This window comes from Bufo bufo, chromosome 2 (genome assembly GCF_905171765.1).
Source record: "Bufo bufo chromosome 2, aBufBuf1.1, whole genome shotgun sequence".
Classification (NCBI taxonomy): Eukaryota; Metazoa; Chordata; class Amphibia; order Anura; family Bufonidae; genus Bufo; species Bufo bufo.
The window spans coordinates 653,292,262-653,305,688 of NC_053390.1; the positions used below are offsets into that span (position 1 = coordinate 653,292,262).

At 41.1% G+C, this 13,427-nt stretch overlaps 1 protein-coding gene across 2 annotated transcripts in view; it reads right to left on the minus strand.

Annotated features, from left to right (window-relative positions):
- Window positions 1-1,096: 1,096 nt before the first annotated feature.
- Window positions 1,097-13,427, minus strand: part of GATB (glutamyl-tRNA amidotransferase subunit B) — a 248,921-nt gene continuing 236,590 nt past the window's right edge. Inside the window, exons 11-12 of one of the 2 annotated variants that reach the window (XM_040418542.1) lie at window positions 2,335-2,469; window positions 1,097-1,768 (exon numbers count right to left, since the gene is read on the minus strand). In XM_040418542.1, coding sequence (XP_040274476.1) covers window positions 1,640-1,768; window positions 2,335-2,469 — 264 coding nt within the window. In that variant the 3' untranslated portion in view covers window positions 1,097-1,639. The remainder of the gene's footprint in view (window positions 1,769-2,334; window positions 2,470-13,427) is intronic. The other variant, XM_040418541.1, reaches the window with a different exon arrangement.

Below are 13,427 nucleotides of genomic sequence, written 5' to 3' on the forward strand. Positions count from 1 at the left end.
TCCACCCGAGGGAACTTTCTAGATACCTCTGAACTCTTATCTACTTGCAGGCTATTATGTAAACAGTTAGGAGAGGTAAAAGTTAAGACATGGTTTGAAAAGTTAATGCATAAGAAGACTGTCCAACCCAAATCGATCTCACTTTTGTACCACTCCCAGTTGACACCAAGGAACAAAGTGACCCCTCAATATATAGACATATATATAAGACCTGGGCCACAGAACTGAACATTGATCTTTTTGAAATAGATATTCTGCGTATACATTCTAACTCCTATGGGTTCTCGAGATGCATACGGGTCCAAGAACACTCTTATAAAGTATTGACACAATGGTACAAAACCCCCAAGCAGATGTACTTAAGGGGTTTACAGGACTCAGGTGCACGCTGGAGATGTGGGACTGGAGAAGGCTGGTTAAGCCACATTTTTGGTTTTGCCCAAATATACTAACTTTTTGGTTGGAAATTACACATTTAATTAATAGTATATCCCCTCCCCTATTACTTTGAACCCAGAAACTGTCCTCCGTTGGTTACTCACGACCTCTTGGCAACCATCTAAAGGGAATTTAGCTACTCACCTGATTCAAGCAGCAAGACTATTAATTCCATTGAAACGGTTGAGTAAGAACCTACCATAGAACATTGGAGGGACATGACTCCTTAGGTATGAGCTCGAACACCGACATCACCATGTGACTGCAGGTCACTTCCAGCATATTTGCAGATGGTTTAACATTATGCATAAGCTTTTTGTGGTCCATTTGCCCGGATCCAGGCATTTTTAAATACTTAAGAGGATAATTGTGTGTCCACCAGGGGAGAGGACAGAAGATGACTTGTCCCTCTCCTCGTACCTTCCTTTCCACCCCCACCTCATCCCCTCCCTCTCCCAGTACCCAACATGCCACTATTTCTAGATTTTGGTGTGGTATTTCATCTGTACCTGATACCTCATTTGTAATTTGCTCCCATGATGCATACCATGTTTGATGAATGGCTATGTCAATTCAGAATCTTATGCTTTTGAACTATTTGTATGAGCCATGTATGTTTCATTTATCCCTTACTTAATAAAAATACATTTTTAAAGAATATAAACATATTTATTTCATGTACATATAGGAAGAGTTACAGCTTAAATTTATTTACTTGACTTGTCACATTAAAGAGAATCTGTCACCACGATCCCAGACTATTATCTGAAGTAAGTAGCTGCACATAATGAGTACAGATCTCCATTTTTTATATTCCTACCCCCCCCCCCCCCCCCAGTTAGTGCACAAAGCTGCACTGAAATACACAGCACATACTCCTGTGCTAACATAATGGAGAGGACTCCTATGTGAATGCACAGCAGTCCTGACAATGTATTTCAATTCAGCTTTAACCGCTGGCAGTGGGGGAACAGGGGCAGTATGAAAAAAAAAAAAAAAAAAAGGTATGATCTGGACTCCTTAGTCCAAGATCCTGCTCTTTAAAAACTAAATGTCTCTTTGAGGTGCATGACCTGATAATCCAAATGCATCACAGGACTTCAATAAGTTGTAGTACACATCAAGGTGATCACCACATAAACTGAAGGAATTCACATGTTCACACATTCCGTTTTTAAGTTAAATGTATTATGATTATACATTAAGGTAACAACTTTTCTTCTAATATAGTCTTTACGAGAACTGGATCTGCTCGTCCTTTCGTAGTCTTCTGGATTAAGCCAATAAGTTTATGCATAACTTTAAGGTTCCCTTGTTGTATGGCAGAAACCTATTAAAGATATAAAAAGTTATATACCATGTGAATACATGCTTCTTAAATGCATCTTCATCTTCAGGTTGTTTTATGTGTCTATTGTCTCACTGTCTGACTAAAAACTGTAGCTGAATGTTGGGTGTATGGCTTTTAGAAACTGCTGGGCAGCGCAGTTCTAATAGTGATGATAACTATAACTGGGGCTGCTGTGCAGCCTCAGTTGCAGTGGAAAATCATTCAGTACATCATACAGGAGCAGCAAGCAATGTTTTTCTGTCCGGCATGGGATGTGGAGCAAGATAGATCCATCATGACACACAATCTAAGTCAATGGTGCTAGATCCATTTTCTAGGACATAAAAAAAAAAAAGGATTCACCCCCATTGACTTACAATGGTTTTACTGACGGATCCGTCATGGCTATTTTAGAGATAATACAACCAGATCCAGTCATAACAGATGCAGACGGTTGTATTATCATGTCGGAAGCGTTTTTCCATGACGAATTCAGCAAAAACGCAGATGTGAAAGTAGCCTTAGCTATGTTTGAAAAATGGTATGAACGTTGGTAAAGGCAATACCTCTTCTTTGTGTCCATCTATAATATTCTGGCAGATATCTTCTAGATGTCCCTTATCAGTGATCAGTCCTAAATTCTTCTCTTGAATTATTTGTGTTGGGGTCTTTCCTTCTTCCTTGCAGAGATCCTGAAACACCTAGAGTTTACCATAAGAAAACAGGTTTCAAATTCTCTCTCTATTTACAATTCACCATTGCTACTAATTACCGCGCGTGACATTTGTAATTTCTATTTCATAGCTTTAAAACTTCCCTTTTATTTGTAACTTAAAAAAGAAAAGAAAGAGGAGATATTGGTTTAAAAGCCCGGCTTGCTATCACTGTACATGTAATTGTTATAGTTTGCCAAGATAGCGCTGGAGCCCGCTTCCACCTGCATTTTTATTGCACCAATCTGCTAATTCATTTTGTTTGACTCTTACTGACAGCCATAGTGATCTGTTAAAAAAACACAGTCGCTCACACTCTGCCACCCTGACATGTTTCGCCAGATCCCTGACATCTTCAGGGGCATTCTTTCAGCGAACAGCGGAATACATAATATGAGAATTAGTGTGCTATCTTGGTCAATAAAATATGCCAACGGCCTCTCTCTCATGTACACCATTCTCGATGTATATATATATATATATATATATATATATATATATACACACACTGCTCAAAAAAATAAAGGGAACACAAAAATAACATCCTAGATCTGAGTTAATTAAATATTCTTCTAAAATACTTTGTTCTTTACATAGCTGAATGTGCTGACAACAAAATCACACAAAAATAAAAAAATGGAAATCAAATTTTTCAACCCATGGAGGTCTGGATTTGGAGTCACACTCAAAATTAAAGTGGAAAAACACACTACAGGCTGATCCAACTTTGATGTAATGTCCTTAAAACAAGTCAAAATGAGGCTCAGTAGTGTGTGTGGCCTCCACGTGCCTGTATGACCTCCCTACAACGCCTGTGCATGCTCCTGATGAGGTGGCGGACGGTCTCCTGAGGGATCTCCTCCCAGACCTGGACTAAAGCATTTGCCAACTCCTGGACAGTCTGTGGTGCAACGTGACATTGGTGGATAGAGCGAGACATGATGTCCCAGATGTGCTCAATTGGATTCAGGTCTGGGGAACGGGCGGGCCAGTCCATAGCATCAATGCCTTCGTCTTGCAGGAACTGCTGACACACTCCAGCCACATGAGGTCTAGCATTGTCTTGCATTAGGAGGAACCCAGGGCCAACCGCAGCATCATATGGTCTCACAAGGGGTCTGAGGATCTCATCTCGGTACCTAATGGCAGTCAGGCTACCTCTGGCGAGCACATGGAGGGCTGTGCGGCCCTCCAAAGAAATGCCACCCCACACCATTACTGACCCAATGCCAAACCGGTCATGCTGGAGGATGTTGCAGGCAGCAGAACGTTCTCCACGGCGTCTCAAGACTCTGTCACGTCTGTCACATGTGCTCAGTGTGAACCTGCTTTCATCTGTGAAGAGCACAGGGCGCCAGTGGCGAATTTGCCAATTTTGGTGTTCTCTGGCAAATGCCAAACGTCCTGCACGGTGTTGGGCTGTAAGCACAACCCCCACCTGTGGACGTCGGGCCCTCATAGAGTCTGTTTCTGACCGTTTGAGCAGACACATGCCCATTTGTGGCCTGCTGGAGGTCATTTTGCAGGGCTCTGGCAGTGCTCCTGCTGTTCCTCCTTGCACAAAGGCGGAGGTAGCGGTCCTGCTGCTGGGTTGTTGCCCTCCTACGGCCTCCTCCACGTCTCCTGATGTACTGGCCTGTCTCCTGGTAGTGCCTTCATGCTCTGGACACTACGCTGACAGACACAGCAAACCTTCTTGCCACAGCTCGCATTGATGTGCCATCCTGGATAAGCTGCACTACCTGAGCCACTTGTGTGGGTTGTAGACTCCGTCTCATGCTACCACTAGAGTGAAAGCACCGCCAGCATTCAAAAGTGACCAAAACATCAGCCAGGAAGCATAGGAACTGAGAAGTAGTCTGTGGTCACCACCTGCAGAACCACTCCTTCATTGGGGGTGTCTTGCTAATTGCCTATAATTTCCACCTGTTGTCTATCCCATTTGCACAACAGCATGTGAAATTGATTGTCACTCAGTGTTGCTTCCTAAGTGGACAGTTTGATTGCACAGAAGTGTGATTGACTTGGAGTTACATTGTGTTGTTTAATTGTCGTTCCCTTTATTTTTTTAAACATTATATATATATATATATATATATATATATATATATATATATACACACACATACACACACTATATATATTTATTTATTTTTTTTGTTTGTAATTCAAGTGCCTAGACAACATCTTTAAAGGGAACCTGTCACATTGAACATGGTGCCTGAGCTGAAGGCAGCATGTTATACAGCAGGAGGAGCTGAGCACATTGATATGTAGTTTTATGGGAAAGGATTCAGCAAAACTTTATTAACTGTTAATTATTATTAATTTACATATTTAAATTCCTGCACATTCTGGGCTTTGAAGTCAAGGAGTTGGTCCTATCAGTGACTGACAGCTGTATCTGTATACACAGTCATAGAGGGAAGGCCGTCAATCACTCATAGGCCCTCCTCTTGTACTTCAAAGTCCAGAATGAGCAGTTTTGCTGAATCTTTTTCCACTACACTATATATCAATCTGCTCTGCATCTCCTGCTCTAAAACATACTGCCCGCAAATTATTTAGCATTTTCATGGAGACAGGTTCTCTTTAATGACCAGTTACTACTTAGCAATTTTTGGTAACTGCTGGAATTAGGGATGAGCGATCACTGCTGTATGGAGATCAGTCTTCATACAGCATTAAAATGTATAGATTCCGACGAGACGAAGTCGGTTATTCCCAAAGTCGCACGAGACTTCGGTGAATAACTTCAGTTTTGAACCGAAAAACTATTTTAAAAGTTTAATCTGAACTGGGCTTCTGTTCCGACTGGTACCTCGGAACTGCAGCAGAGTTCGGATACAGGTTTTCAAATGATTTTCGAGTTTAAAAACAAATACCGAAGTTATTCACCAAAATCTCGCGAGACTCCATACAGGATTAAACTGAAGTTTTGAGCGATTCAACTTCGGATCTAGGATCTGAGGATCGCTTCTCTCATCACTATAGCTATAAATGACATCTGATAGGCTATCGATTTGATTTTTGCCTTTTCCATATGTTCTTACTTTATTATTATATATTCACTTTTAATATTTCATTTTCACAATACAGCTTAGGGATCCCATATAAAAAATTTTTTTTTTACTTTACATCTGTTTTCCTTTGTAGCTGCCACTGCAGCCCCAGTTACAAAGTAAAACTGCCTTTCTTTATGCTTTTTTGGGTCTGGTTAGACTGGCCAACTATTGTTCATGACAGCTGTGGCAATTCTACTTCCTTCGCTGAGTGCTGGGAATGTGGATGCGCTGCTGGATCTTAGCAGACCAAACAAAAAAGAAAAGTTATGTTAAGGGTCTTGCATGTCCTTATGGGGGCACAAATTGTAAAAAAAATATAGGTACCACACATTCGGGCGCTTCTAGCACCACCATCAGAGACCATAAACTATATATCTCTGTATATCAAAATTATCGAAAGGGTACATAATTTAAAATTATATTCTAGTTGCATTTAAAAGTATTAAAAAATGTTTAAAAAAATTAACTCTTTTTCAACATCTTCTCGAGTACGAAAAATGAAAAAGAAATATATAGTAAATAAATAAATAAATGGGAAAGGCCTCTGGTCAGGAAAGGGGGTAAAAGGCCCAGTCTTGAACCAGCCCATCATATTGCAGATGTGAAGTAAGGGCACTTTTAGGCTACTTTCACACTAGCGTTTTGGCTTTCCGTTTCTAAGATCCGTCATGGGCTCTCAAAAGCGGTCCAAAACTGATCAGTTTTGTCCTAATGCATTCCGAATGGAAAAGAATCTGCTCAGAATGAATCAGTTTGCCTCCGTTCCGCCACCATTCCGCTCTGGAGGCGGACACCAAAACGCTGCCTGACGAAGCAGAACCAGACAGATCCGTCCTGACACACAATGTAAAGTCAATGGGGACGGATCCGTTTTCTCTGACACAATAGAAAACTGATCTGTCCCCTATTGACTTTCAATGGTGTTCATGACGGAACCGTCATGGCTATAGAAGACATAATACAACCGGATCCATTCATGACGGATGCATGCGGTTGCATTATTGTAACGGAAGCGTTTTTGCAGATCCATGACGGATCCGCAAAAAACGCTAATGTGAAAGTAGCCTTATCCTGGTGGTGGCATAAATGTACCTCAGCATATTTTGGAAGGTAGCACTGCCATAGAGGAACAGTTCGATTGTAGGCAAATGAGAAAAGCAGAGAGGAAGCAGGGCGTGCAGACCAAAATCACCTCGAAGGTCTGAAGTACCAAGCAAAAATATAGGTAAAAAAGGATGAGTGTTAAGCAATCATAGCTGGTCTTCACGGTCCAAAGAGTGCTCGAAGTACCAGACTGTACAGCAGCAACATTCAAATATTGTAGATTTGATTGAGCAGGAAAAAGTTGAATGATACTGTAGATCGCCAACAAACAAAAATGTTTCATTCTTTTTTGCAAAAAAGCGTATTCCCTGTCTCTTTGCAGAAGGAAAACCAGCTTCTTCAAAAAAGTTGTAATTTCTAAATCTGGAAGCTAGTTGGTTGCCATGTGAAAAACACATAACTAAAGTTGTTTGGAGACATAAGCCTTAGTGTGTACAATGATCTATGGAAACACAGACACACATCAGTCACAACAAAAGTAGCTCACAAAATCATAAAGTTATAAAGCTTAGCAGTTCTCAACATGAATAGACTGACTTTGCAAAGATCAAAAACGTTCTCATGGAATAAGCTGTAATATTTTATTTTGAACCAGGTATATTTAGTCCTATTACTAAATTAAGTGCTGCTGTCATTTGCTCCTAGCTTGTTACACAGAAGAACAAGGGGGATTTTCACCCATTTCCTTTAAGTTAAATGTGGGTGGGGAATGGAATGCAGCTGAAGCATGTCCTCCAGTATTTTTATGGCTAGTATTAATAGCCATGTATTATGTTCTGAATATCATAATTCCATGTTCTCATCGTGCTTTCAAGCCTCCCCAAGCATTTATCACACACTGAAATAAGAATAGACAAGTTACAACCCAGCATTAACACTTTCCTACATGGACACGCTCTTCTTTAATCACTTCAGTGAAGTACAAGGTCACTTTTAGGATACATTCTGCGACAGTGAAAAACATAAAAACACAAAAAACCTTAAGGCTACATTCACAGGAACATATTTTGTTTCCTTGTCCGTTCCGTTGTTTTTGCGGATTGTCCGTATGTCCGTTCCGTAGCCCTGCAAAAAATATAGAGCATGTCCTATTCTTGTCCGTTTTGCAGATAGGCATTGTTACAATGGATCTGCAAAAAAACGGATGCAATATGGATGCCAAAAGGACATCATCTGTATTTTTTGCAGATTGCAAACACATACGGTCTTGTGAATGTAGCCTTAAAATGGATAAACTGTCTGTTTTTCACAGACATTTTGCATCTGTGCATCTATTTTCTGGTTGTTCAACCATTTTTCACTTGTTTTGTATCCGTTGAAAACAGATGAATTTAATATAATTTTTTCTTTAAACTCTAGCTTCTGCAGTGCCCTCAGTATAGTATGCCCCCCACAGTGCCATCAATATAATGTCCCCATAGTTCCCACAGTGTAAATAATGCTCCTATGTTGTGCCCCTAGGACATATAATGCCATGAGTATAAATAATGCCCTTCTGTAGCACCCCAGGACATAAAATGAACCCCACAGCAGCTCCTGTATATATAATGTCTCACCACCACCCATGGTAGTACCGACAAATCCACTTAAAAAAATAAAATACTCACCGCACCAAAAGCACATGCAGGAACACTTGCTTCCCACTGGAGGCAGCAGGACCTGATGCTCCTAGCGTGATCATGTGATGTCACAGCGCTGGGAGTGTCAAGTCCTGCTGCCCCCAGCGTGGAACAAGGGTTCCCACATATGTCTGGTGAGTATTTTTTTTTATAGTGTAGTCCTTTTTTCAAAGTGCATCCCTTTTAACGGGCAGTCAAAATAGTCAAACATAGGACATATACTATTCTTGGACGTCAGTTATTCACGGACCATTAAAAAAAAACGGCCATGTGAATAGCTCCACAGACTGCACTAGTTCTGAAAATGGAAGTGTTACGGCCATTTATCACTATTGTGTGAATGAGGCGTTCCTGTATGTATTTCTTGCAAAGTGCATCAGTTACAAGAAGTCTTCAGTTTTAACCCGTCAAAACTGCTGACTGAGGTAGATGGGAGAGATGTAAAGCTGTTAAAGGGAACCTGTCACCAGTTTTATGGTGTCCTAACTAAGGGCAACATAAATAAGTGATTGATTCTCTTAGCACAATGCTGGGTCACTTTCTTTAATTGACCCAGTCAATCTGCCAACATCTTGTATTGAAAAGCTCCAGCTGATAATGATGAGTCCTGAATATTCATGAGCTCCTGCCTCTCCCCGCCTACCTGCTGCTGAATGACAGTTTGTTTCCATAGGAACCAGCAGCAGGTGGGCAGGGGAGTGGCTATAGCTCTGAATTAAATATACGCTGGACTCAATGACATCACGCTGGACTCAAATTAGCTCATTAGCATGCGGCATGTGGCATCTTTGTGTGTATATTATGAGGTAACCATCTGTCACACCAGTAAGTGAATACATCTAAGGCACTTTTTAGTAGTTAATGATTGTATATAATTAGTTCGATTATAATCAAATATCCACATGACAGGTTCCCTTTAAATATACCTCACAGTGCGCTCAGCGGAAGTTTTAATGCTCCTGCCATGCCGTAAGGGCAGTCCCTTCATGTACAGTGCCCAAAGCTCTCTGCATTAAAGGCTTCCCAACCCCCCTCCCCCTCTGCTCTGAATGATGGCTTTAGTGGCCAACCAGAAGACTGCTAGAGCTGTCATGGAGCAGATGGTAGGGGTTGGAAAGAGTTCTGGACTCTGCATATGAAGGGACCACCTCCATGGCACTTTTGACTGTGCTGCTGGGGGCATCAAAACCTCTCCTACTCGGTCTTAAAATATACACTTGAAAGCTTGTGAAACCTTCAGAATTTCTAGATTTCTGCATTTATTTCACCTAAAACTGAATCAGATTTTCACTAAAAGTGGATAAAGATAACCAATTCAAACAAATGAGTTAAAACATTAAAGACTTGAATGATCCAATATCACATGTCTGTGAGTGGCAAAAATATTTGTAATTTTAACAGATAATTTGAAAGTGAAATTAGTGGGCGACCTGTTTTATTTAAAGGGAATCGGTCACCCGTTTTAGGATGTACTAACTAAGGGCAACATAAACTAGTGACAGGTCTCCTAAACAAAATGCTGCGTCACTTTCTTTAATTGACCCAGCCATTTTGCTTAAATTTTGTATTGAGCATCTCCAGCTCATGCCAATGAGTCCAGAATATTTATCAGCGCCTTGCTTTCTCGACCCACTGCTGCTAATTCAGTTAGAAAAAAACGGTTATTCAGTGGCAGGGGAGCAGAGAAAGCCAGAAGATCATGAATATCAGGACTTATTGGCATGTGCTGGATCTGTTACTTAGCAGCAGAAGGGTCCATTCACACGTCTGTATGTGTTTTGCAAATCCGCAAAACACGGCCACCGGCAATGTGCGTTCTGTATTTTGCGGACCGCACATCGCCGACACTCTCATAGAAAATGCCTTTTCTAGGACATGTTCTATTTTTTGGCGGAACGGAAGTGCGGATCGGCAAATGCGGATGCAGACAGCACATTCTGGCCCCATTGAAAATGAATGGGTCCGCACCTGTTCGGCAAAATTGCGGAATGGATGCAAACCCATTTTGCGGACGTGTGAATGGACCCTAAAACTGGTGACAGATTCCCTTTAACATGCACGACATTAGTGTACAATGGATGTATGGAGTAGGCACACGTGCTGAGATTGTACCATACATGGTAGGGGCCGACTGGCCACGGCAGTGACCGGCTCCCCTTACGTCATGACAAATTGTCCCATGATGCAAGGGGATCCAGTGTCCGCCATGGCCAGTTATTGGCTGAGGTGATGTCAAACCGGATGTTGACATCAAAGGAGCCCCGCAGAGCATTGCAGGCTTGTAGGAGAAGGACAAGGAGTTGGCACCAAAAAGCAGGTAAGTCATCTTTCCTTTACAGGTCTAGCCAAATTGGGGGGGAAAGGGGGTAGGCATTCTTTTGTGATTTACCGCATGTGGTGGTTTATCAGTTGTAACTTTTTAAATTGTTGAACCACTAAAATAATCTTCACACCTTTTTTAAGTGACACATTGGGCTTTTTACAATTTTTTTTCTTTGATTTAGTGTTGTGTGTCTTTGTTATTTGTTCTTATTTTGTTATATATTACAATTATAAACTATGAAAAATAAACTAGAAAAGCAGTGCATTGTTCTCTCAGACTGCAGCCATTTATTCTCCCACTACCTCTCACCCTTAATGCTAGTGCATGTGACCTAAGAGGAGGATGCTGGGTTTAGTCTGGATAATATTTCTCTACACAGTTAGCATGGTCATTTTGTTGGAAGGAATCTCCTAGTTACTAATAGTACAAAATAGATGTGTTAGCAGCCATAGAACATACAGCCGCGAGCCGGTCTGAAATCAAATGCGGTCACCGGGAGCAGGCAGTTCCGAGAACAGCCGCCGGGGGCCTTTGATTTCAGACCGGCTCCCGGCACAGGTAAGGGCTTACCTGTGCATCGCCGGACTTGTGAGTCAAGATGGCAGCCCGCATGTGTTCGCTGGCGAACACTGCGAACTGGCCATCACTGTATGGCACTATTTAGGAGTGAGGAGGGTTTTTTTTTCTTGGCGAAGTTAATATTCTGCATTCTCTATTACAGGTCCACATGGTGGTGACCCACCTTTACACGGACCCTGAAAAGCATATCTGCCTAGCTATGACACTACTTCGGAATGGACAGCAGGATTTATCTGGTAGAGTTTGTATTCTTCAGTCTACTAAAATAGCTTAATCCTTGCCTTTTGGCAGCTTTAGAAAGCTGGGTAGCATGTGGAGGTATGCTGGAGACTAAACTACACACACACACACATTATATATATATATATATATATTCACGGTTGTCCAGCTATTATATTTATGAATATAGTATATATAGACTGAATGTACCAAGTGTTGCCTCCATTACATCTTTACACAGAGATTGCTGAATTACAAATTTGCCTAGTTATGTAGTGATAAATCCCTTCCTATAGCTAAACTAACTTGTCTTTCAGGATCCTGGAAAAGCTGGGTGACAAGACTGTAGTGCTGCATTGGCGACAACGGATTATGTTGCCCTGGTACCATATGATAAACTCGTTTTTCAGGGTCCGGTAAAAGCTAGGTTACCACCATGTTGAACTGTAATAGAGAATATAGAATACGAAATTAACCAAGACAAATCCCCCTCCTCACTCCTAAATAGTGCCATAGCTTGGCAGATTTGCCTTTTAGGGTCCTTGGGAGGCAGGAGTTACTACTATAGAAGTGTAAAAGATCACAGAATACTAAATCTATCAAGACAAATCCCCCTCCTCACTCCTAAATAGTGTCATAGTTTTTGAATTGCCTTTCAGGGTCCTTGGAAAGCTGGGTTACTTGAATAAGGTAAGATAACATTATCTGGATAGAGTGTACAGACCCACAAGACTTGTACTCCAGCTTTCCCACACAAATTGATGAATTTCAGATTTGCCTAGACACACAGTCTAAAATACTTCCTGCATATACAGGCAAACTTGACATTCAGGCACCAGGGAAAGGTGGGTGGCACTTTCTGTAGTGTTAGTGCACTGGTACTGTACAGTATCCCTGCACACACACACACACACACACACACACGAGGAGGCTTTGTAAGAAGCTGCTACATTTCCAGTGCATTCACAGTGGTGTGACTGCCTATTGAAGTGTATTGGAGTTAAACCACATGCCTTCATGAACTTCCTGTGAGAGTGAGGTCATGACAGTAGAAGTTTAAAGATGTCCAAGCAGAAAGAGAAAGACAAAATAAGCAAACTGACAGCCAAATAAATGATTAAAAAATGGTTTCCTATTTTGTGTCAGATATTTTGTGTGAACGAGTTGGCAATGGCAACGATTTTGGTTGATATGGGCGTTTGTATATATATTTTTTATAGTTTATTACGGTATATGTTTTACTTGTATTTTTTAATGTATTTTTGGAACATTGTATTATTATTATTATTATTATTTATTATTAAAGCACCATTCATTCCATAGCGCTGTACATATGATAAGGGGTGCACATACATAATACAGACAAGTGACTAAGCAGGAACAAGACGAGTTACAGACTGGTACAGAAGGAGAGAGGGCCCTGCCCGTGAGGGCTTACAATCTACATGTCTCAAAGAGGTTATGGGACATTGACACTGGCAACCAAAATAGCCCCAGTTACAGGGGAAACGGCCCCCTGTGGCAGCACTGTACATGGCAGAGATGATCAATGTCTGCTAAGACCCTGCAGCTCACTTACTCCATTTACTGCATAGCATTCATTGATTACTACGCACCGAGGAAAGGAGCAAACAGAAATGGTAATATACTGTCACCGACATCCTGGGGCCCAACCTGATAGACTGCAGGCGCTTTAATCCAATGGCATACGTGTACAGCACTCCACATTAAAGACCACCACCAAGTGCCATACATGTACAGCACTTGATCCAAAAGGGGTTAATAAATAAATGTTGTATGATGGTCTGGAAAGTTAATTCTACTTCTAAAAACTGAAGTTAGGTTATGTTCAAAGTGGGCAAAATCTGCAGCGTTTACAGCAGAAGCAATGTGGATGAGATTTTTATTTTTTTTTAAAGATTTTACAATGTTACTTTTAATGTGATCTGGAAGAGCCTTCAAGTATAATTGCATATAAAACATTTCTTAACATTTGTATCCAGGAAGCAAATACCAAATGATTCTAACATAGTTTTT